We start from the raw sequence: 23406 nt of genomic DNA, 5'->3' as shown, positions 1-23406 counted from the left end.
TCCTGAGTAGAATAGGGGTTTGTGAAAGGAGTAAGCCCACAGATGGCCAGACTGTGGAGGGAGGGAGGCTGGGGCCATCTGTGCCCTCTAGGCAGACATGCGTCGAGTGGCTGTGGTGACCATTTCTGGCCCATCCTGCCCCCCACAGTCACACAGGGGCTGGCACAAAGTAGGTGCTCGAGAAATGTATGCTGGTCTGAACAGAGCCACAGGTCACGGCTCAGGGTGCCAAGGGCCACCCCTGGACCCAAGGGGCACCTTGCATGCTCCAGTTGGTAGAAATGCCAGCTGGCATTCATGTGGTCCCTGAGGACACAGCTCCCCCCGTAGGCTATTCCTGGTCTCCCTGTCTACCACTTGGCTGCTGGACATCGTGTCCTAGAAAGACCCCAACAGACCTCGCCTGAATCCTGCCTCTGCCACTTTCTAGCCTTGACTTTGAGAACGTTTAAGAAGACTCTGTTCTTCATCTGTGACCCCCACAGGTGCTGGACTCATGAAGATTAGAGGATGGGACGCCTGGGTGGCTCAGTCGGTTAAGTGTCTGACTCCTGATTTCAGCTCAGGTCATAATCTCACAGTTCATGAGTTTGAGCTGCACTGACCGCGTAGAGCCTGCTTGGAATTCTCTCTCTCCCTCTCTCTGCCCCTCCCCTGCTCCTGCTCTCTCTCTCTCTCTCTCTCAAAAATAAATAAACATTAAAAAAAGAAACCCTCCTAAACGGATTTCTGTGGAACTTCTAAACCTTTGTTTAAAAAAAAAAAAACAGATTAGAGGAGATAGCGCAGGCCACACAGGAGCAGCAGCTGGGCAGATTCATATCCCAGCCCTGCCGTGCGCCCTTGGGTCTGCCCCCTCATCTCTCTGGTCTCAGGGTCTTCTGTGCCATGAAGGCTGCATGGTGCCTGGGGTCCTGCAGACCAGCCTTCCTGCCCCTGCGGTCCCATCTGGGTGACCAGCCCCTGGCGACTCACACCTCTGCGGGGAAGTCCTCGAGCTGTTCCCACCTTCTTGGAGCTGGAGCTGGGGACAGAAAGCAGGGCCTTGTGGCCCCTGGGCAGGGGCAACCCCATCTCTCTGTGGCTGGCATGGAGCCCAGCCTTGTCCCTTCCAACTCTCCAAGGCTGCAGGACCCTGGTGGGAGCATGAGGGAACAGAGCGGGGTTGAGGAGGACAGAAAGAAAGCTCAGAAGGGGGCAATCTGACCGGCTGACCGGCCAGGCCCGCTGCCCTTTCCAAAGTACCTCCAACTGCCATGTCAGTTGATATTCACTCATCACAGCGCCCTCTCCCCCAGGTCGGCAGGGTGAGTATTACGTCCATTCCACAGACGAGCCGAGGGAGGCCCGGAGGGGGCCCGAGCTGCCTCACCGTCACCCCACCAGTACACGGGCCCCGTCCCCATCCAGCTCTCTCACTTCCGGATGGGCAATGGGTGAACGGCAGGCAGGAGCACCCCGGGGCGGGGCGGGCCACCAGCCCCAGAACTCATAATCCGTGTGCCGGCTCCCACGTGGCCCCAGCTCCAGGGTCCCCTGCCCGCGACAAGTTAGCAACTTGGGGGGTGGGGGGGACCACTGGGAGACATTAAAGCACAAAGAGCTGGAAAGGGGGGTTCTGTAAGGGCTGGAGGGGACACGAGAGAGCTCTCTGGAGGACACAGCTCTTGAGATGTGGCTTGAAGGATGGGGCGTAATCCCAAGTAGAAGGAAGTCAACTCAAATCCATTTGAACAAGAGACCAAGGACTCACTGGGCCGTCACAGCACAGTGTCCCTGGGGCTGGAGCTCAGAACCCCACATGGCGAGAGAGAACATACCACCCCAGTGGGCCAGAGAGAAGTCCTGGGATGAAGTGACGTCAGGCCAACGTGGACGGCGTGCCCCCAGGTCTGGAGGGTGCTGTGTGGATACAGGGAGAAATAGAGGGGGCACATCTGACCTGGTGGGAGCGGCCCGGGGAGGGTTGAGGAGACTAGCTTGGGCGGCGGGGGCAGGGCAGGTGGCTGTGGACAGGAGATCTAGTGGACCTGGTGACCCATGCCAGGAACCTGGACTTGACCCTGAGGGGACAAGGGGTAGTGACAGGGTCCTAGCAGACCCAGGGCAATCAAGGAAACACCAGATTTGAGTCTGCGTCTGTTTCCCAGCCATCACCTTGGTCAAGACTGTTTTAAACCTTCCAGCCTCAATTTCTTCACCTGAAAAATGGGCATGGTAATATCTACCTGGAGAGGTTGCTGTGGGTAGATGACACATGTCAAACAGGTGGCATGCGGTGGGTGGTCAGCAAGGCATCGGGACAGGTGCCTGGGCTCCCAGAACACTTCCAGCAGCATTGCTTCGCTCCTCGCCGCAGCCCTGAGAGCTCTCTGGGGATGGAGAGGGGGGGACTTTCAGCAGGCTTCAGACACTTGGCCGAAGTCCTGGAACTGGAAGGTGACAGAACTTGGTTGTGTATTTGGGTCAAATCCTGAGCTGATGCTGTAAAACTGCACTAGGTGGGTCAAGGTGTTGAGGCGGGCGTGTCCCCCAGAGTCCCTTCATGCGTAGGATAGTTTCTACTTGGCCCTCCTTTTCCCTGGACCGCAACAGAGCATCTGGCTGAGCCCACCACTGATGTCACTCCAAACAGCTCTCAGCACCTTAGTCCACGGGAGCCCCAGCTGAGTGGATGTTAAGTTCTTTCCTTTCTCCCTCCTGGAGCTTCCCACCTTCCAGAAGCACCTACTCTAGGCTTGGGCAGACAGAATCACTGTCCACACTGAGTACAGCTTAGCCTGGTCAGTCCATTCAAGTCTGCCCATCCCTGGAGAGTCCTATGGAGTGCTCTCTGGCACCAAGGACAGGCTATTCCCAACATTCAAGGGCAGCATTCCCAAGGCCAAGGTCTTTTGTGTATATAAAAACCTCTGGCTGCAAGAGTGCACTGTCTTCTTCTGCCTATCTTCTGGTCTGTCTCAGCTAGGATTAGGCTTTGAATATTAAAGACTACACTTAGCCAAAGCCAAAGGTCTGTTTCTCTCATCCAATTCCTGAGACAGGCCGTCCAGGGCCGCATGGAGGTTTCGTGCCGTCCTCAGAGACCTGGGCTTCCTTCCTCCTTCACTGAGCCACCGTCTTGTCCTCTTGGTCCAAGATGGCAACCAGGATTCCAGCCATCACAGTTGCATTCCAGGCAGCAGGATGAAGGAAGGATAAAGAAGGGACCAAATGGTACATGTCAGCTTACCTTTAAGAAATATTCTTAGTGCTGCCTGGGTGGCACAGTCGGTTCAGCATCTGACTCTTGATTTCAGCTCAGCTTATGATCTCCCAGTTGGTGGGATTGCGCTCTGCACCAGTCTCTGTGCTGACCACACAGAGCCTGCTTGGGAGTCTCTCTCCCTATCTCTCTGCCCCTCCCCTGCTCACACACTCTCCTGCTCAAAATAAATAAATTAGCCTAAAAAAAAAAAGAAATTGCCATTTTTTTAATAGAAAAAAATATTGTTAGAAATTGACACAGAACACTTCTACTTAGTCACAGAGTCTGGATAATCTTAATTCCAGGCAGCCAAGTTCCCAATTCCCAAGTAAATTAAGGGCTTGTTTACTAAGGAAATGGGGAGAGCAGACACGGGGGGTGTCTCTCTGACACCCGTCCATCGAATAGGCATGTATTGGGCACTCCTTGTACGTGTACTAGGTTGGATACCTTATCTTGTGGGTGTGGAACAGTGCCTGTCACATAGTAGGTGCTCACTGAGCAGGGGCCACCGTTGCGGGGGTGTCAGAGCGCTGACGTAGAGCACGGATTCTGTGACCGCAGAGGGAGGCTGCCTGCCCAGCAAGGGAGGGGCTATGGAAAGGCTTTCTGGAGGAGGACCTGCTGGGGACGCATCGACTGCTGGGGGCTCGGGTGGTCGACGGGCGCCGTTTTAGGACTTTGTATTCTCTCCCCCGGCTTCCATCCCATCCGACTTCCACTTTTTCCGAGGAATCACTGTAGAAACTCATCGTTACCAAGGGGCCAGGGACGATCACAACCAAGTACGGGGCTCTCCAGGGTGAAAAATCCAAGCACATGTTGGAGATTCTGGGCATCAGTTAAAGTGAGCTCGGGCCTGGGAGTCTTCCCGAAGCCCTCTCCCTGTGGGCGGTCACACAGGTCCTTTTGTGATTAGAAAACAACGATGAACATTATCTAAAATGCCCGCATCTGACAGAATGGGGGTAGCAGGTGCTTGGTGCCTTTCCAAGGTGACCCAGAGAGAGGAGGAGCCGGCCCCTGGCCTGCGGCGACATCCCTCAACCCACCTGGCATCATGGGGCGGGGTCTGTGAGCTCAGCCGTGTGGTCCTCCTGGGCTCCTGTGGGTAGAGGGGCCAGGCCTGGGTACCTCATCGCCTCCATCCTACAGGGACTGTTCGAGAGCGAGCTGCTGCTGGCCGGCCCCCAGTCCGGGCCTGGGGAACTGAGCTCCCGGTCATTCCCGAGCACACTGCGTGATGGGCCCACACAGGCCCCGTGGGGCGCAGAGATCACGGGTCCCACATGTGGTGGGAGGGTGCACAAGCCTCAGGTCCTCTTCCACGGGGTTCTCTGAAGTTCCCTCCATCCCTGGCCCGGAGAGCCAGACAGCACCTCCTCCAGGAAGCCCTCTCCGACTTGCCTTGCTAGGTGCTTCCACAGCCCTCTATGGGGAGCCTGGGTGGTTCTGAATTTCCACTGAGCTTGCTTGTCTGTGTCCCCAGTCTTGACTGCTCCCTCTTAGTGTCCTGTCCCAAGTCCCTCTAGATGTATGCCCTGTGCCTTGCACATACTATATGCTCTGTAGCTATGCACTAACTAGTGAGTCTGAGTGAGTAAGTGAATGCGTAAGTGAATGAACGAATGAATGAATGGAATGGGTTTTCTAGCTGCCAGAAAATGGATCCCCCATCAAGGAGAGGGAGGCCTTTAAGGGTTAACCAGGAGCCGCCTGTGGTCTGAGGTAAGCAGGGAGCGTATTTGTTCAGGTAAATAAGGAAGGATTACTTATAATGGGAAATCAGGCCTGGCCAACTCTTCATCTCACGGCTGCTTGACTTCCTCCCTGCACATTCCTGCACTCTGCTCGTGTCCACACTGCCCTGCAGACCCGGACTCCCAGCCCACCAGAGCCTCCATGTAAGCCCCTCCGGCTAGGCCTTGCCTCCAGGCCAGCAGGTGGCCCTGGGCTGGGAGCAGAGGGCTCCACACAGCCCTGACCTGAAATCTCAGAGGGCCACCCCTCAAGGGTGGCCGAGCCCCCAGAGGCTCACCTGAGTACCCCCTCTGCCCCCAGCCCTGCTGGCCTCTGGTCCCACTGCCCCCCCAGATGCCTGGCTGAGAGCCAGCAGTGGCCCAAGCTGCCCACGCCTTCTCCTGGCCCCCGAGGGTGGCACTGCAGTGGACGGCTCCCTGGGCACCAGGCAGACAACGGGTAAGTCTGGGGGGGACACAAAGTGCTTTGCAATGGGGGCTTCCCCCTCCCAGCCGTGCAGGGGTGGGTGACAGAGGGCAGGACTTGGAGGTCGGGTCCATGAACTCAGGCTTTGCTGGCCTGTGCTCTGGGCCCTTCAACCTCATGATCCCCTGACCCTCCTCATGCTGCCCATCTGCCCCCCGGGGCTGACCCCAGAGCCTAGGTGAGCCTTCTGGCCTGTAACAGCCTCCATCTGAAGGGGGACAGCCCTGCAGGTGCAGAGCCTTGGTCCCCAAGACAAGGCCAATTCTGCTTGGCTGGCAAAAGAGACAACCTTTCTGCTGCTCCGAGACGCAGCTGGTCTGCCAGGGGAGGGGACTGCCTGGGGCCCAGCCACAGGGGCCAGGGGCGTGCTGAAGCCTGGAGGCCCAGGGCCCTGTGCTGGGTCGGAGTGGGAGGGACAGGCCCAGAGCCCGGGGGTTGGGTGGGGCGGTGGTGGGCACAGGACCCAGGGGGTCTGGGGAGCCGCAGAGCAAACTCCTGGGAAGCAGAGGGCCGGTGGGCCCCCATCTAGGCACACTAGGAGAGAAATGGGATGTCCTTGAGCACGCACATGTCTAAGATTTGCCAGATGTCACCTGTGGGGAGAGAGAGAAGTGAGGGTGGAGAGGGCGGGGTAGAAAGCCCAAGGGTCTGGATGTCTGGGGGCTCCCCTGAGGCTGGACAAGGTGTGCGTGTGCATGCCAGTGCGTGTGTGCATGTGCATGAGCGTGTGTGCATGTCGGGAGTGGGCAGTCCCGCTGAGCTGCCCTGATGCCCTCGCCCACCCAGCAGCCCATACCAGCCCACACAGGCCTCAAGCAGTCTGTTCCCTGTATGACAGTAATATCCTTGGTCAAGTCTGGGACTCGGCTTCATTTCCTGCGGCCGCCTCCCCAGGAAACAGCTTCATGGCACCCCCCAATAAAGCTGCATTTCCCCAGCACCAGCTGCTCGGCTGAGTAACAGAACAAACAGGCATCGGGCTTCCCTAGGCCCGAGGTGGCGGACGGGATGGGCCGGAGACTCCCCAGCCTACAGGTGTGCCCCCCACCCATGGCCCAGCCCAGCTGGGGGTGGGGCCAGAGCCAAAGACACACAGCTTGGAGTTTTATCCCCCACCCCCGAACTCACAGGAATTTAGGGAGCGGGAGCACCCTCAGGGGTCCTGGGAGGTTGAGGTGTGGAGGAGATGCTTTGAGACGTGAAAAAGGCACTATGAGGGGTCCCAGAGCCGAGAACTCAGTTTCTCCTAGACTTGTTTGTTGGGGGTTATCGATTATAAAACTCCCACTGTAAAATGTGATGCCATTTGATTTTCGAAATAACCCTCTGAATTACATAGAGCTTCTCTGTCCACCAAACCTGAGGGAATAGGGCAGACACTCAGTAGGTGTTCAATTGATCAGAATTCGGGGGGATGCTGGCAATAAGTAGGAAAAATGGGAGAACCCACTTTCCACCACTGAGGTCATTGCAGATACAAAGCTAATACGCGTGAAACAATCACAGCACCATTTTGTGCTTAAACAGCTTGGTGCAACTTGAGTGTAACCTGGGGAAGTCAGCTCAGACTGACCTGGGGACAAAGACACTTTGGGTGGAGGGCAGGAAAGGATGGGTTAGGGCCGACTGTGTGACCTTGGGCCAGTCACTTTTCCTCCCTGCGCTTGTAGCTCCTTGTCTGTGAATGAGAAGGTTAGGCAAGGTAGCCTCCTCTCCTAAAGGAGGCTTTGTGGAAGGGACAATCTGGAGTCAGGTTTTGCAGGCTGTATAGGAGTTGGTGGAGGCAGGCTAGCAGGCTGGATTTGCCAACTTTCTAAGATGTGTGCTCTCTCAGGCTTGTCCTCTAGGCTTGGGTCAAAAGAGGCAGGTGGCTCTGGCTCTGGCTCCTCCTAGAGGCCAGGGAGGGGTGAGTGAGGCCAGCAGCTACCCCGGACGGGACTAGAGAGCAGAATGACCTCAGGTAAGGCCCAGCCTCCCTCACCACCAATCTCAACTTCCCCAGACTCCACCCACCATCACCACCTGCGTCTTCCTCTGTTCCCCTCATTCCTTACCCCATTACTCTTTCCTCCCCTCTTCTCCAGCCCCATCCCCTCACCTGCTCCTGGGTGCCACCTTCCTGAAGATTCAGCTCATTTCAGTTCATTTGCAAGGAATTTCCATCCACCTTCCCTTAATCTTCATAACCGTTAAGGCATATTCTTGACAGCCCATTTAACAGATAAGATCACTGAGTCTCCAAGTCACTTACCCCAGTCCCAGAGCTGGAGAGCAGGGAGGTGAGGTTCCCACCTGGTCTGGGGCCCTCCCCCTGCCCCATCCCCACCCCCATCCCATTCTTCACCCCTCCCCGCACCCCTAGCCAAAAGAGCAGCCTGTCAGGTAGAACAACTCTTCCCAAAGCAAACTTTGCACAGGGCGAGTTGCCCTGGGCTCTTCCTGACATTTAAAGCTGGACTCCTTCCCCTGCCTGGTTTGCATGCTTCCACCTCAGGAGGTGCCCCCTGCCAGATTCTCCTCTCCCGGCAGCTGGGTGGGGCCCCCAGACCTGGGAGGGGGAGCCCCCTCATCCCTCCGGACCGCTCCTCCCCTGCCAAGGACCTGCATGACTCTGCTGGGGATCAGATAGACCTTAGAGAGGGACAATAATGTCTCTCTGGGCACCTCCAGAACTGAGGAGCCCTCCCTTCTCCCTCCAGCTCGGGAGTCAGGAGGGGGTCTGGGGGTGACTGCCCAACCCCTGGGACTAGTGACACTGGTGGGGGCCTAAGTGTCTTTGCTCTTGGGCCCTGCGCTCTTCCCGCCTCCAACTCCAACACCCCCTCCGCAGGGCTCTAGGACAGAAGGGCAGTGTGTCTCCGCTAACACTTCACAGACGGGCACGTGGGTCCTAGGAGCCCATCCCCACCTATCGAAACTTCTTTTGAAGCAATTTCTGTTCTTAGCCTCTCAGGACAGTTCATTCTGGACAGTTGTCATTTTCTGTAATGTTGGAGTGCCTTCGCTTAGTCCTGAAACCCCAGGGTGTGTCCCCCGGCCCTGTGATTGGGGCTTGAGGCATGTTTTCCACCTCAGCCCCGTCAGGAATTTATAGATTCACCAGCCCCAATTTGTGGGGCTGCCTTTCGAGTGCTGTGCCTGGCCTGGGGGAGGCCCCTGAAACACGTGAGGCTAGAGACGGGGGTGACAAATGTGTGCACACACCTCTGGGAGATTGCAAAGCTTGGCCAAACCCCACAGATGCAGTTGTCTTTGAGTCCCTGTGTCACTGATGAGGAGGCAGAGGCCAAGGGGACCGTCCAAGGTGTCACAGGCAGGATCCAGGTGAAGCCGTGTGTTCTCACACCCTCAGGGACCCGGCTGTCCAGTTGGGAACAAGACACCCATGAAACTTTGAAGCCGGCATCCTGGAGGAGGTGCTGGGAGGGGTGTTCCAGGGCCAAGGTGCTGGAGGAGCGCAGGGAAGGGGGACGGTTTGTGGGGTCCTGGGGAGACTGTGCCAGAGAGAGGCGGGCAGCCCAGGGGGCGCTGTGTGACAAAGGTGCAATCTGGGTGGCCGAGGGAGGGCAAAGGAGCTCCAGTGGGTACTGAGACCAGGCCTGGGTCAACAAGGGCTGAATGAAGACGTGACCTGCAGTTCCCACCAAACCCTGAAAGTCGGGCAAGATTTGAACTTGATGCGGCTGGAAATCGGGGCTGTGGCCTGACCACCCCTTGTCCCGGTTGGGGTCTTGGCTGCCTGCATCAAGTGGGGAGGGGATGCTGTGGGAGTTGGGCCCCTGTCTGATGCGCCATATGTGAGGCCAGAGGCAACCTGGTGGGGTCCCTGCCTGGTCAGAAAGCTGGCCTGGGTCTTTCAGAGGCTCTGAACACCAACCTACTCCAGAGGAGGGCGGCCAGGGAGGAGACGCAGCCACACCCCTTATGTGCCCAAATGTCCACCCTGAATTATGTTCCTGCTTGCCGGGGGAGCCCCTAGTGTCCACCTCTGTTTCTCCACTGCCCTCTTTCCAAATCAGGCTCAGGGGCAAGATGCGGGCATGGGATCATGGAAGCCAGATGGTGTCTGGGTTAGAAAAGCCCTGAGAAGTGACTTATCCCTTCAGGGAACAGAAAAGGACCCTGGGGCCCAGAGGGGACCTGGGGCTGCCCAGGGCCTCATATACAGTGGGAACACCATAGGACGAGGACCCACATCTCCAGATGCTTCCGGGTCTTCCCAAGCCACCCCTCCCCGCCCCCCACCCCCCGCCTCTGGAGCAAACTCAAATACAGGGGAGAGCTTAGGGCTGAGGTGGGGGTCGGCACCTCGAGGCCGCAGGCATCCGTGCCATCCTGTGCTCCTCTGTGGGGCGTTTCTAGGGGCGGGGGCAGCGGGAGACCTAAGAAAAGGTGAAAGGGGTGGGCGGCAGGGGGCCCCTGGAGGCTGGGAAGCACCAGGTCCCAGCGCTCTGTGACACGAGGGGAGTGTTAGTCTTGAGGTCCAGTCCCTGCTCAGTCACCACGGACACGCGCCTGCTGGCGGTCACGGCGCCTGTGTCTGTCAGGTGGCAGCAGCAGCGGCTGTCTCCTGGGATGGCTGTGAGAGCCCAGTGAAGTGGCTTATTTAGTTGGCCTTCACCGTGTCCCGGACAGTGTCTCCAGCAGTGTCCTTGAGGCCGCGTGCATGGACGCCAGTCCCGGTGCCTCGGACCAGCCAGGAGACGGAGCTGCCACAAAGGTGTCTTTGGGCTCCGGCTGCCCAAGGCACCTGTGGGAATGGCAGACTAGCCCAGGCCCCTTGATGCTCCCTTGACCCTATTTGCTCCTGCCTCCTGGCCCTGCGTCCCCAACTCCCTACCCAGCCTCTGATTCCTATAGCCTCGCTGCACCCCCCACCATCCACCAGTCTCCACACACACCTCCCGGGCCCACTGACTGGTTCCTCAGGTTGAACCTCCCAGAGAACAGGGCTCCTGAGAAAGGTAGGCCACCAGCCTGCCCGGGACTGGGATCCAAGGAGGTGGGAGAAAGCCAGGAGGCCTCGAAGAAACCTACCTCACCTGTTCTCAGGCTGAACCCAAGATAGACAAGTCCTCCCTCGGTCACCCCGAGGGACCCACCTCCCTACCTTCTGCCCTCAGAGAACCCAGGGGCAGCAGGCACCTGGGGATAACCACACTGGGGTGCCTGAGGGAGCCCAGAGCTGCCTGGAGGCGGCCAGCCTGGGTCACCTTACTGGGTAAGAAGGCAACCTGTCCAGTGGAGAGAGAGAGGCGGCGCTCTGGACGGGAAAGGTGGTCAGTAAGGAGGAGGCTGGTCCTTTTCTTGGGTCCAGCACATTTGAAGGGAGCTGGGGTTCCATGGAGGGCAGGAGCATCTGTGGAGAAGTGCGGGGGCAAGAGGAGGAGTGGAAGAGTGAGAAAGTGGGGGGAAGAGGCTGGGTTCAGAGGCAGGGAAGGTCGGGCACTGGCCTCAGTTTCCCTGCATCCTAGCCAGGCTCAGCTTCTCTCCAAGGTGCTGACCAGCTGACTGGCGGGCAGGCCTAGGTGGCCTCTACCCACTCCGAATGGCCCCTGGCCAGGCCCTAGTCACACCCCCGCGGCCCCCTGACACCTACCCATTGAAGGAAGCCCTCGCTTGGAGGGAGAGAGAGGCTGACAGCCAGGACCGTGGGCCGCAGTGGGGAAGCCAGAGAAGGTCTGCCCCAGCTGGTGGAGAAAGGCCAACTCAGAGCTCGGTGACAGGCTCTGTCACCCCCGCCCCACCCACTCTCTCTTGATGCTCTTCTCTGGGGTCTGCTGCCAGCGTCCTGGGCTCTGGGCAGCCTGAGGCTGGGTCTCACGACTGAGGTAGGGGCTCGAGAACATTCATCCCACCCACAATCCCCCCGGGGGTTACGATCTGGGAACCTGGACTGAGCAGGACGCAGAAGACAGGCTCCAACCCCATGAGAGCCCAGAGCCTTTGTAGAGACCTTGCTGGTAACTCCGATTCCCTGAGGCTGTGGCTTCGGGAGGTATCAGGTGATCTTTTGCCAGGTGCCAGGTCAGGGTGGCAGAGAGAGCCCGGGAGGCCGGGCAGCGGCAGGAAATGGCTACTATAAATCTCCAGCTCTGGGTCCCTCTGCCCTCTCTACTTGATCTGCCTTCTTGAGGGAATGGGAGGTGCCGAGAGGAGGGCCCCTCAGGTGGCTAATCCCTCCAGCCTTGGCCCCACCGGTTCAGCCCTGTATCTGGGCCTTGGCCTCCACCAGCTGTTACCAAATTTTCTTTGTCTGGAGTCTGAGACTGAGCCTCTGGGGCGGGAGGGAGCCAGGACATGCTGAGCCTTAATCCAGACATGTGGTTTAATCTAGAAAAGATCACCTCGAGGTTTGGGAGCTGGAGGCATTGCTCGGGAGACGGGCAGCCCTCGGGCCCAGCCTGCATGGGCCGGTGGGAGGGCTGGGTCGGCCTTCCCAGGGACCTGGACTTGGCAAACACGGGGCTTGTCCCAGGACCCTAGGCCTGTGGAGCAGTAGCCCGAGGGTCAGCAGGCCCCGGTTTGGTCTTTGCTCTGCCATGGACACGTCCCTACCACTCTCTGAGCCCCGTTTTTCCCAGTGCACAGGTGTCTCCAGGGGCGAACAATCACTTGTGGGCATAATCATGCTTGAATTGCACGGCACAGATGGGAAGAGGTGGGAAGTCAGAGGAGGAGCCTGTTGAGGAGGGCTTCTCGGGGAAGAGGGGGCTTTGGGCTGAACTGTGATGAGAAGGAAGTGGCATGTTGGGCAGGGGGACGGCAGCCCAAGAGAAAATAGCCGTGTTGTGCCCACAGCACCGAGGCCCAGGGGAGAAGCACCGTTGTCATTAGAGCCCAGATAGGGTCGCCATGTCGATCCATCGCCGATTCTGGTCCAGACCCTGCCGCTGACCAGCAATGAATCCCTTCCCCAAATGCGATCTATAAAACGTTCACATAACATATAGTCCCTTCCAACTCTGATCATCTGGGCTGGGTAGGAGGTGGGCTCAGACATGGGCACCAGCCATTGGAATTGCATGAGGGTGGAAATGGGGCACCATAGAGGTTCTTGTACACAGGGGTGCCCAATGAAGGGGTATTGAAGGGAAATGAGCCTGACACAGGGGTGGACGGAGCAGTCAGGAGGTGGGAATGGACTTTGGAGGATCAAGTTGCCCAATCAGGAGGTGGGCAGGACCCTGGGAAAATGAAATGGCCAGCCTCAGAGGGAATGTGTCAGAGGGAGCACAGCGTGCACGCAGCCAGCTGGGGACTTCTGACAAGCTGCATTAAGATCTCTGTGCCCCCCATCTATAAAACAGGGATCTGGAACCCACGTCCCCTGGGACTGCGGGTCGTAAAGGGTGTGACAAGTGTGAACGCTCTGGGCACAGAGACGTGCTCACTGAGCAGTTCTCTCTTCCCTCCCGAGTCCGGCCCTGGAGCCAGACACCAGAGTTGCTGGCTGGACACAAAACCCCCCGGGCTCCCTGACCAGTAAACCAAGGCTCCCCCAGATCTGGGCTGCGGGGTCAGAGCATCCCCCTCACCTTCCCACCTGTGGATAGTCAGATCTTTCCTCCCACCACACGGTTAATTATTAACTTATTTTTCACCAGGGAGGTGTTGGGAGCTGGGACCCAACCTTGGTTGAGAGCAGGTTCCCTGGCATTTAGGAGCAGGGTGAGGGGGAGCTGACAGGCAGGGTAGGGAGGAGATGGGGACTCGCCCGGGCCCGGAGCCTGGAGATCTGGATCCAAGTCACTTATCTCTGCGCCTTCACTTGCCCATCCACAAAATGGGAGTGACAGTAAGGCCTGGGCTGCCTGTCTCTGGGGAAGGACGGATCCAAGGGGCCCTCACTCAATGCATCAGGGATGCGTCAGCACATCCCCGCCTAGCAAATACTGCCTCCCACCCCACCCCTTCATGGTCACTGCCCCTCGTGCCACTGCGCCCCGAAACACTGCAGCTGTGCCTCCCATGCTACCTGTGGCTGCAGCCACGCAAACAGGAGGGCTACGAGGAAATCAAGTTCTCCTGCTTCTTGGAAAAGCTTTCCGTCTCCCTGGCATATGGCCCAGGGTGCTGGCAGAGACTGTCCTAACGTGGCAGGCACGGGAGTTCTGGGGACGTGGATGGGGCGGGAGGCAGGCAGGGGTGATGAGGTGGGGGGCTGAGAGGGGCTCTCCAAGGGTGGGGCCTCCTAGGGGGTAGGGTGTGGGCAGAGGCCGGGGTGGGGACCCAGGAGCAGAGCGGGCTGTTGGCACTGCCTGCGTAAATAATGCTGGGCCCACAGCACACATGTGTGTTTGCACAGAAGGCCTTGAAATGATTCCAGGCCTGCCCTCTGTGCTCCACAACCCCACCCCACCCTGACCTTTCCTTCCTTGTCACTTAAAGAAGCGCTTGAAAGGGAGAGTCGAAATCAAAGGGAACGCCCTTCTCACTTGCTGGCGTTCTCTCGGCCACAGGAAACTGTGCGGCTGCCATGCTGAAGTTGGGAAGGTTGAGCACCCCTCCAGGGAGGGGGCGAGAGGGAGTTGGAGTTCCACCTGGGCTCCACTCCCTGAACTCTGGCGTCCAGAGAGCAAGAGCACTGTTTTCTGAGACATTTGAAGGTGTGGAATGGGCCAGCTGCAGGCCTAGAGGAGCCAGAAGGATCTTCCCCACTGGGTTCTTTCCCCGGGCCCCCTGCAGCGGTAAATGCTGCTGCACGCCCAGCCCGGTCAGTCCCGCGCGGTGACCCGCGACGGGCCAGGGGGCCCCCGCTGTCCTGGTGTGGCACAGTAAATGACCCAGTACCCCCCTTAGAGGACTGCCTCTCCCTCTTACTGACCTGCTGCCTTCAAAGCAGCAATTCTCACATGGGACGTGTGTCATGTGTCAGAATCACCCAACAGCCCTGCTGAAACGCGCTGCTGGCCTTTCCCGGAGCTTCTGATTCAGTAGCTCTGAGGTTGGCCTGAGAATCGGCCTTTCTACCAAGCTTTCCCAGCTGCTGCCGCCGCCTCAGGTGCATGTCGTGAACCACACAAGGACACACATCAATTTGCCCTTAACAGATTTATCTGCTCCTCGTCCCTCTGCTGACTCGCATTAGGAGCTTATCTTTGCTGCTCATCTTCCACCTCGGTCTGGACTCGTGCTGGGGTCCCGGGCCCCCGGACCGCAGAAGTAGCCCCAGAATCCTGGTGTCTTGGTGTTGTGCTTCTCCTGAGGCCCCTGCCTCACCCAGTCCGCCTGCTCCAATATGGGGCACAGAGGAAAAGGGCCTCCCCTGCAAAGCAGAGGTTGCATGGCCCATGCGGAAAGAGGCCTCTAGCTCCTTTTAGTCCAAGTGGTAGCCCCCTGGGGGGCCTTGGGGTGGCAGGACGAGTGGGTGTCTGAGTTTCTGGGGGCCGCAGCCATTCCCCAGAGCGTGGACCTTCTCACCACACCACCTACTCTCCTGCTTCCCACGCCCCTCCCCTGCTGGGCCTGGAGGTCTGCCCCTCCTCAACACGCAGTCCTCCAGGGCAAGGGCAAAAGAAAAAGCCCTGCGCCCTGGAAGGGGCGGCGTCAGTGCCTTTGAGGAGGATGCAGTGGGTGGGTGCCAGGAACCCAGTCCTGAGCCCAGGTGGTGGTGTTCCTGCCTGCCTTCCTGACTTGTGAGAGGAATTACCCCCCACAGCCCTCACTTGCTCCTTGATCCCTCACCTGCCAGGTGACGGTGACCTTCCCCCTTCCCTGCAGGCTTTAGGGGAAGAATAAAAGAAAACAAGCTTTGCTACAGCAAGAGAGATTTAGGTTAGCTCTCAAAAGGGACTTCCTCCACAGGACAGTGGATTGACGATCTGGGCATGGGCTGGCCCAGGGACAGAGGCCTGGACATTCAAGCTTCCTTGTCAAGGGGCACCTGGGTGGCTCCGTCGGTTAAGCGTCTGACTTTGGTCATAATCTCTCAGTTCAGTTCATGGGTTCAAGTCCCGCCTCGGGCTCTGTGCAGCTCAGAGCCTGGAGTCTGTTTCAGATTCTGTCTCTCCCTCTCTGCCCCTCCCCCACTTGTGCTCTGTTTCTCTCCATCTCAATAATAAATAAACATAAGAACATTTAAAATAAATAAATAAATAAGTTTCCTTGTTCAGGCCTCAGTTTGCTCATCTACCAAATGGGGCTACTCCTGCCTTCCATTGTGAGGACTGAATGAGGTCGAGAACCTCTTTGTAAGCACGCCGCATGCGTGAAGATTGCTGCTTTCAGCCAACCCGCCTTCCTTGGGGAGAGGGAGAGCTGTTTACACCCTCCTTCCTTTCCCAGCCAGAGGCCTATCTTCCCAGCCTCCTCCCAACTGCCCAATGACCCGGAAGCCCCACCTCTCTCCCAGGCCTAGGGGGCCCCCTCATCCCCGTAACCAGCTTAGTGGCCCCCACAGAGATGGGGAAGCAGCCAGACCCTGATTCGCCTTCCTCTCTTATTTCTGCAGCCACCAGCCCCCGTGACGGCGGCATGGGCAGCACCAGCCCAGGCCTGAGCAGCGTGGCCCCCAGCCGCCTCCTGCTGCCCCCCGACACCGTGTTGCGGGCGGGCCTGGAGAAGGCGGCCGCGGGGGCCGTGGGGCCCGAGAGACAGGACTGGAGCCCCAGCCCCCCTGCTACGCCTGACCAGGGCCTGTCTGCCTTCTACCTCTCCTACTTTGACATGCTGTACCCTGAGGATGGCAGCTGGGCCACCAAGGGCCCCGGGGCCAGCGGCCGGGAGGAGCCGCCGGATGAGCCTGAGCAGTGCCCGGTCATCGACAGCCAAGCGCCCGGGGGCAGCCTGGACTTGGCGCCGGGGGCGCTGACCCTGGAGGAGCACTCGCTGGAGCAGGTGCAGACCATGGTGGTGGGCGAGGTGCTTAAGGACATCGAGACGGCCTGTAAGCTGCTCAACATCACAGCAGGTGAGCCTTTCCGCACGCCCACCTCCGAAAGGCGGGCCCCACGCAGGGCTGAGGTCACCAGACGCGTGGCAGGGGGAGCGTGGGGGGCAGGGCCAGGGTACACTGGCCACCCCTTGCCTGGCCTCCGCAACCCCAGGCACGCCGGTGATCCCGCATGTACAGTCCACCCGCGGCACACAGCAGCTGCGAGCCGGGGAGGGCTCCAACCCTCTCTGTGCCCCAACTGCTGGAGGCAATGAAACCAGGCTCTTCACTATCTGGCCCTCCCCGTCCCCTTGGACTCATCTCCATGCCCTCCTCGTTTACCCTCCCACTCCACACCTGCTCTTTGCTGTGCCCATGACCCTCACACCTCAGGACCTTTGCACCTCCTGGTCTCTCAATCGAAAACGCTCTTCCCCCAAATAGTCCCTTGGCTCACCCCTTGCCTCCTTCAGATCTTGACTTGAATGGCACTGTCTTGATGAGGCTTTCCCTGACCCCGCTATTGAAATCACTGTCCACACCGCCATCTCTTATTCCTCCTCTATTTCTCTCATTGCGTGTACAGTCTGATACCCTGCGTATTTTATTTATCCATTTCATTTGCTGTCTGTCTCCCCACTGGAATGTACACACCCCAAGGGCAGAGATTTTCATTTGTTTGGTTCACTGTTACCTCCCCAGTTTCTAGAATGGCACGTCACACATAATAGATGCTTAATAAACAGTAACTTCCGAATGCGGCAGGCTCTGTTCTAGCACTGGGGGAGTATGGTGGTGAGCACCACACCGAAGCCCGTTTATTCATGGAGTTGACATCACAGAGAGGGGAACGGATCATAGATAAATAGATGAATGTGTCACCCGTCCGGTGGTAAAGAGGGTTCTGAAGAGGAGGGGGCATTAGGAGTCCAGGCACACGTGTGTCTGTCTGCCAGGGCCTGGAAGGTCCGGTTGTGGGGCTGACACTGGGTTGAGGGGCTGCTGGGTGTCCAGCCCCCTGCTCCCCATCATCTCACCAGCTTTGGGCTCGCCTGCCCCATCCCATAGGCCCCCGGATCCTGGCGTTTGAGCACCCGGCTCTTGGCTCTCGTGCTGCTGCCACACAAAAAGCCTCAGGCATCCCACAGGCCCAGCCCCTCCTCCTCAGTCCCCAACTGTCCCAGCAGGTGCCCTACCCAGTCCCCCAGGTGCCCACCGCCCATGCCGGCCCCTAGAGGTTTTCCTATCCTGCCTCCTCGCCCACCTCAGGCTGGGGAGGGGCCTACCCTCTGAACAATTGGGACAGAAACAAATCGCTTTGACCCTGGGAAGGAAAATGGGTTTATTAAGTGGGGGCAGCCTAGCCTGCAGGTCACCCAGCCAGGGCACCAGCTCGGACCACAATGTTCACTTGGAGGTCCCATTGTGTCTGCCTCCACCCGAGGGCCCCTGCCAGGCTCGCCCCAGAGCAGCCCCCCTACGCGAGGGGACACCCGGGACCTAGCCAGTGACTCTCTTCCTAGCCTCTGAGGCCTAGAGAGCTGCACCATGACCATTTCTTCATTCAGTGCTGGTGACCGAGAAGCTAGTATGTACCCTGCCCTTTGTTAGGTGTCGGACAAGGGGCTACAACTCTCTGGGCCTCAGTTTCCTCATCTGTAAAATATGGTGGGGATTAGGGTTCAGGTCACAGGACTAATTCCTGGTTGGGTTTTTTATCCTGGTTCCTTGAAGGGCTTTGGGAAGGCAAGAGGCAGCTGAGAAGCTCAGGTATCTCTGGTTTGATGTCATTGTCCCCTCTGGGGTGGGGGCTTCCTGAAAGGCTTTTTGGAAAAATTGGAGGGATTGGGAGGGCCTGTGGTCTGGGCGACATGGGGGGTGCAGAGTCCCCAGACTACCCTGCCCTGAGCCAAGTTTGTTTTTAGGGCCCTGGCCCCTGCCCCTCATTCCCCTCTCTTCTTGGGTGCCCCCTCCACGGGGCCCCTCAAGGCCCCGTGTGGCCCAGCCTGTCCTCACCCAGGAGCACGTGGTCCTAGCCACCAGCTTCTTCGTCCCACGGGCGCCCCACCAGAGCAGAGCCTGCCACATTCAGGGCGGTGGCCTCAAGTAGCCCGTGGAACTGAGGGAGTGTCTCTTGTCCAGACCCCGTGGACTGGAGCCCTGGCAACGTGCAGAAGTGGCTTCTGTGGACGGAGCACCAGTACCGGCTGCCCCCCGTGGGCAAGGCCTTCCAGGAGCTGGGGGGCAAGGAACTGTGCGCCCTGTCGGAGGAGCAGTTCCGCCAGCGCTCACCTCTGGGTGGGGAGGTGCTGCACGCCCACCTGGACATCTGGAAATCAGGTGGGACACTGCATGGGTGAGAGGCGCTCTCCAAGCTCCAAGCCAGGGGCCCTGAGGGGGATGGCTAGGCTGGGAGTCCCACCAGGGCCGCTCTCTGCTGGGTCGGTCCGAGTCTGGGCTCTCCTCTAAGTCTCAGCCCCACCTGCAGCTGCCTCCGGATCTGGGGCCACCTCACCAGCCCTGGGCAGACACACAGCACTCAGAGCAGAGCGCGTGGGAGGTTAAAAGGTAGGAGACAGGCTGTGAGGGAACGGACAAGGTTGCTGATGGGGACTGTGGGGACCACGACATCCCCCTTGGTCCTTTTGAAACCTCGATGGTTTGTTCTGTGTTGTTTTTCATTAAAGGAGTAATGAGGTACTCCGTGTGCATGATTTCTAAAAAGACCATAGTGAAAATGGTACTGAGAAAAAAATTTCTCCACTGGCTCCTGACCCCTGGCCTTCCAGTCCCCCTCCCTAGAGGCAGCCCTGGTTACGGGTTTCTTGGGTACCTTGCTGGCGAGAGTCTGTGCACACACTGAACAAATGGGCAGGTGTGGTTTTCACCCGTTTGGAACCTGGATAGTGCCAGAGTTTCACACTGTTCTGCTCTTGGTTTATCTTGGATCTGTCTCCCCGACGGCGTCTCTACAGCTTGCCCAGTGAGTGAAGGGCCCTGCCCTTAGGGGCCTGGGATGAGTAAAGGCACGGGACCCACTCATGTGTGTGAGCAGCAGAGACTGGGTCCTGCCCCCAGCCAGCGAGGGCCCAGCTAAAGAGCCAGGCGGTGATGTGGGTGGAGGCGCCCAGCTTCTGCCCCATCGCTTGGCCTCGGCCGAAGTCTCACCCAAGCACCCTCTTCTGCCCTTGGGGTCTGCCCTGGGTCTCAACCTTCTCTCCTTGCCCCGCAGCGGCCTGGATGAAAGAGAGGACTTCTCCCGGGGCGATTCACTACTGCGGTGAGCCTGCGGCAGGGAGGGGCGGGGCCTGGGTGCGGGTCGAGGGGTGGACGCCCGGCTCACAGCCACCCTCCCCGGCTGCCCAGCCTCCACCAGCGAGGACGGCTGGACCGACAGCGAGGCAGACTCCTCCTGCTCAGGGCAGCCCATCCACCTGTGGCAGTTCCTCAAGGAGCTGCTGCTGAAGCCGCACAGCTACGGCCGCTTCATCCGGTGGCTCAACAAGGAGAAGGGTGAGCCGGGCTCACTGAGGCTGCTGGGAGCTGCTGGCTTCCACCGGGTGCAGGGCGCAGGGAGGGGGTCTGCTGGCCTCCTGCTGGGTGCTGGGTGCAGGGAGAGGTCTGCTGGCCTCCTGCTGGGTGCAGGGCGAGGGGAGGGGGCTGCTGGCCTTTTGCCAGGTGCTGGGTGCTGGGAAGGGGCCTGCTGGCCTTCTGCCGGGCACAGGGACCCTGGGGGCGGGAGGCAGGCAGAGGAGGGGAACTGCCCCCACTTTCGCCCTGACCGTTAGACTCGCTGCCATCATTGGACTGGCCCAGGGTCTGCGTGCCCTGTGTCACCAGGCCAAGCTCTGTCCTGTGTAGGGCTCCTGGCTTCACACGGGGGCCTGGGACACACTAAGGGCTTAATACTCTGCTGAGAACTGGACATAGTCTTTGCCTTCAAAACACCATAGCCTCATCAGGGAGCCTGGTGTGCCCAGTCAGAAATACCACGTGGCCACATATGCAATATTAGATTTCCAAGAGGCCATGTTAAAAAAAAAAAAACAAAAAACTCTTAACAGGTGAATTTTTCTCTTAAAGTTTATTTATTTTGAGAGAGACAGAAAGAGTGCAAGTAGAGGGGGGTAGAGAGAGGGAGAATCTCAAGCAGGCTCTGTGCTGTCGGCACAGAGCCCATGCGGGATTGAACTCACGAAACCATGAGATCATGACTTGAGGTGAAATCCAGAGTCAGACGCTTAACCAGTTGAGCCACTCAGGTGCCCCTTAAAGGTAAATTTAATTTTAATAATGCTTTTATTTAATCTAATATAGATTATTAAATTTTCAACACATGATCAATATAAAAATTACTGATGAGATATTTTTATTAAGTCTTCAAACTCTGGCATGTAATTTATACTTATAGTACATTTCAATTCAGACTAGCCACATTTCAAGTGTTCAAGGGCCACATATGGCTAGCGGCTACCTCACTGGACAGTGCAGGACTAGAAAGTGTGTGTGTGTGTGTGTGTGTGTGTGTGTGTGTGTGTGTGTGTTTTGGAAAAAACTTAGAGCCAAGAAACCTGGGTTCTAGGCCCCATCCTGTCATTAGTACCTATGGATATTGAGACCTCAGTCTTCTTATCTATTAAATGGGCTGGATTCATCCCTCCGACAAAGCTTCACTGAATATGTCCTCTGGTTCCACACTTGCCCAGCCAATATTTACGGAGAGTAAGTGTCCTCTGGTGCAGGGAGGACACACCCTGTCCTTGAGGGACCTGCCGTTTGTAGGTGCACCAGCAGTGAGATGAGCTGGTGTACAGAGCCTGCCGGGGCTGTGACGGGGTGCGGGGGGTGGGGGGTGAAGGGGGGTTGGGCAGCTGTGCCTTGTTCAGGAGGACTTCCTGGGAGAGGCTGAGTGTGAAGGACGAGCAGGGGCTAGAGGGGGTGGAGAGAAGTTCCTGCACAAGACACGGCAACCCTCATGGATATTTGAGACCTAATGTGAGCCTGGTCCTCATGATAGACTTCTAGGGAGAGGAGATCAAGGAGGGCAAGGTGGTCTGGGGAAGCTTCCTGGAGGGAGTGTGCTGGCCTGGGTTTTGCCAGGAGTGATTTAGAATGAGAACTGGGGTGGTTAAGGATGTCATAGCTCCTCACAAGGGGCCCTTCTGTCAGGCTCCGCTGTGAGCACTTTCTTTTACCACTACAGCCCCCTCCACCCCCCAGGAGAAGGGCCTCACACAACTTCTAAAGGCAGAATATGGCAGAAACAGGCTCCAAATCCACGCTTACCCCCTCCTGCTCTGAATTAATCCTACTAGAAAGGGCTGTGTTGGCTTCAGCATCTGAAGATGGCAAAGAGAGGTCTTTCAGGCCTGGGAACTGCTGGTCAAGGTGGTGGGGGTGGGGGCAGAGGTGGGGACAACCTTGACACATGAGCCTCGAGGGCGGCTCAGAGCCCCGCAGGGCTTCTGTGCAGGATGTGCAAACCCCATAATGGGAGCAGAGGCTGGCAGGGGCCAGGCCCTCGGGGCCCCAAATAACCCAATAAAGTACACAGGCTCCCCTGCACTCAGGAGGTTTGTGACTCTAGAGTATCATTTATCACTTACTGGGCCCTGGGACACACTCCACACAAATTTCTTTAACCCTCCCTGCAACCTTGGGAGTAGACAGTACGCGCCCCCCACCTAGCCTGCACTAGCCCCCCTCCACCGCTGACCCTGCCCTGCTGGTTTTGGTCTTTCTCCCTCCTGCCATGCCTCCGCCTCACACCGCTGGCACTCTCTGGCCCCCCCGACCCCCCAGGCATCTTCAAAATTGAGGACTCCGCTCAGGTGGCCCGGCTGTGGGGCATCCGCAAGAACCGGCCGGCCATGAACTACGACAAGCTGAGCCGCTCCATCCGGCAGTATTACAAGAAGGGCATCATCCGGAAGCCGGACATCTCCCAGCGCCTTGTCTACCAGTTTGTGCACCCCGTCTGAGGGCTGTGGGCCAGGCCTCCCTCCTGCCCACCCCGCCTCTGGCAGCCCCTGAGCTGAGGGAGAGCGCAGTCTCCTGGCATTGGAGTCTAAGGTCTGGGAGGGGAGGGCCCACTGCTTCCAGGGGCATAATAAATGAGCTCTCCGGGGCCCAGGGGTCCCCAGGGTGGGAGTACTTCCTGCTGGAGCCTGACCGACATGTGCCCAGTCCATTGGAGGATGTTAGGAGCCCAAGCCGTCCCCCGTGTTCACGGCTCCCCGAGGAAGGCTGTCCCTCCACCCCAGCCTCTGACCCCAGAATTTCCAGAGTGGAGCCAACAGAATGACAGTGACTTAGCCAAGGCTGCTAGCAGTCCAGCGCCCCCTGCTGCCCATCCTGCACCATGCTTGGCGTGGTGCTAGGAGACGTCTGCACCCCCAAGTTGGGGAGCCTGGGGTGCTCCTGGGAATGGATAATAAAGATGCTAGAGAACCACCGTGGCCCCAGTGTCTGTGCAGCAAGCGAGTGGCACAGCCCCGAGGCCACCAGTGCACAAAGTGGTTTTGGTCACAGTGGCCCTGGGGTAGTCATGGGGGGCTTCCTGGGGGAGGTGGGATTGAGCTGAGTCTAAAAAGAAAGGGAAAATTGATGGGTAGAAGCTATGGGAGAGAGGCAGTGAGCACTCAAGGTCTAAGAGGGACTAGAATGGCCCTCATCTCCACTCACCCACATGGGGGCCGGTGGGAAAGCTCAGGGCTGGGGCTGAAGAGGGTCTACCCACTTAGGCACGGAGAGAAGGTGGCATCCTCCGTGTCCTCTTGACGTGCTGTAGATCGGGGCTTTCTGCCTGAAGTTGCCAGGGTGCTAACCCTCTTATTGGGAGCCCCAGAGCCCTTGTCTCTGCTTGGCCAACCAGGATTGCTCTGGGAGGAGCAGCAGGGGTGCAGGAGAGAGTGGGCATGTCAGCCCCCATTATGGGACCCTGGCCCTGCAGCAAAGGGTGTGAAAGAGAGGTGGACTTGTTTGCGGGGTCTCTCTTGGAGGGTCACGGACCTCTGTAATGCCCTCTGCAGAACACCCCACGCAGCAGGACAGGTGG

The 23406-nt window shown here is 58.4% G+C and overlaps 1 protein-coding gene across 2 annotated transcripts; it reads left to right on the top strand.

Annotated features, from left to right (window-relative positions):
* The first annotated feature begins 5069 nt into the window (after positions 1-5069).
* SPDEF (SAM pointed domain containing ETS transcription factor) lies at positions 5070-22802 on the top strand. 2 transcript variants are annotated; one of them, XM_029944616.1, is made up of 7 exons: positions 5070-5151; positions 5309-5446; positions 15927-16385; positions 18492-18689; positions 19582-19629; positions 19716-19862; positions 22152-22802. In XM_029944616.1, exons 3-7 carry the CDS (start codon positions 15950-15952, stop codon positions 22328-22330), a joined length of 1008 nt encoding a protein of 335 aa, XP_029800476.1. In that variant the 5' UTR covers positions 5070-5151; positions 5309-5446; positions 15927-15949; the 3' UTR covers positions 22331-22802. The 2 variants fall into 2 exon arrangements, with proteins under 2 accessions (XP_029800476.1, XP_029800475.1); XM_029944615.1 differs by lacking the exons at positions 5070-5151; positions 5309-5446 and adding an exon at positions 7345-7433.
* Positions 22803-23406: the final 604 nt, after the last annotated feature.

The sequence above is a fragment of the Suricata suricatta genome, chromosome 7, assembly GCF_006229205.1.
Source record: "Suricata suricatta isolate VVHF042 chromosome 7, meerkat_22Aug2017_6uvM2_HiC, whole genome shotgun sequence".
Taxonomy (NCBI): Eukaryota; Metazoa; Chordata; class Mammalia; order Carnivora; family Herpestidae; genus Suricata; species Suricata suricatta.
This window is presented reverse-complemented; position numbering and strand designations above follow the sequence as displayed.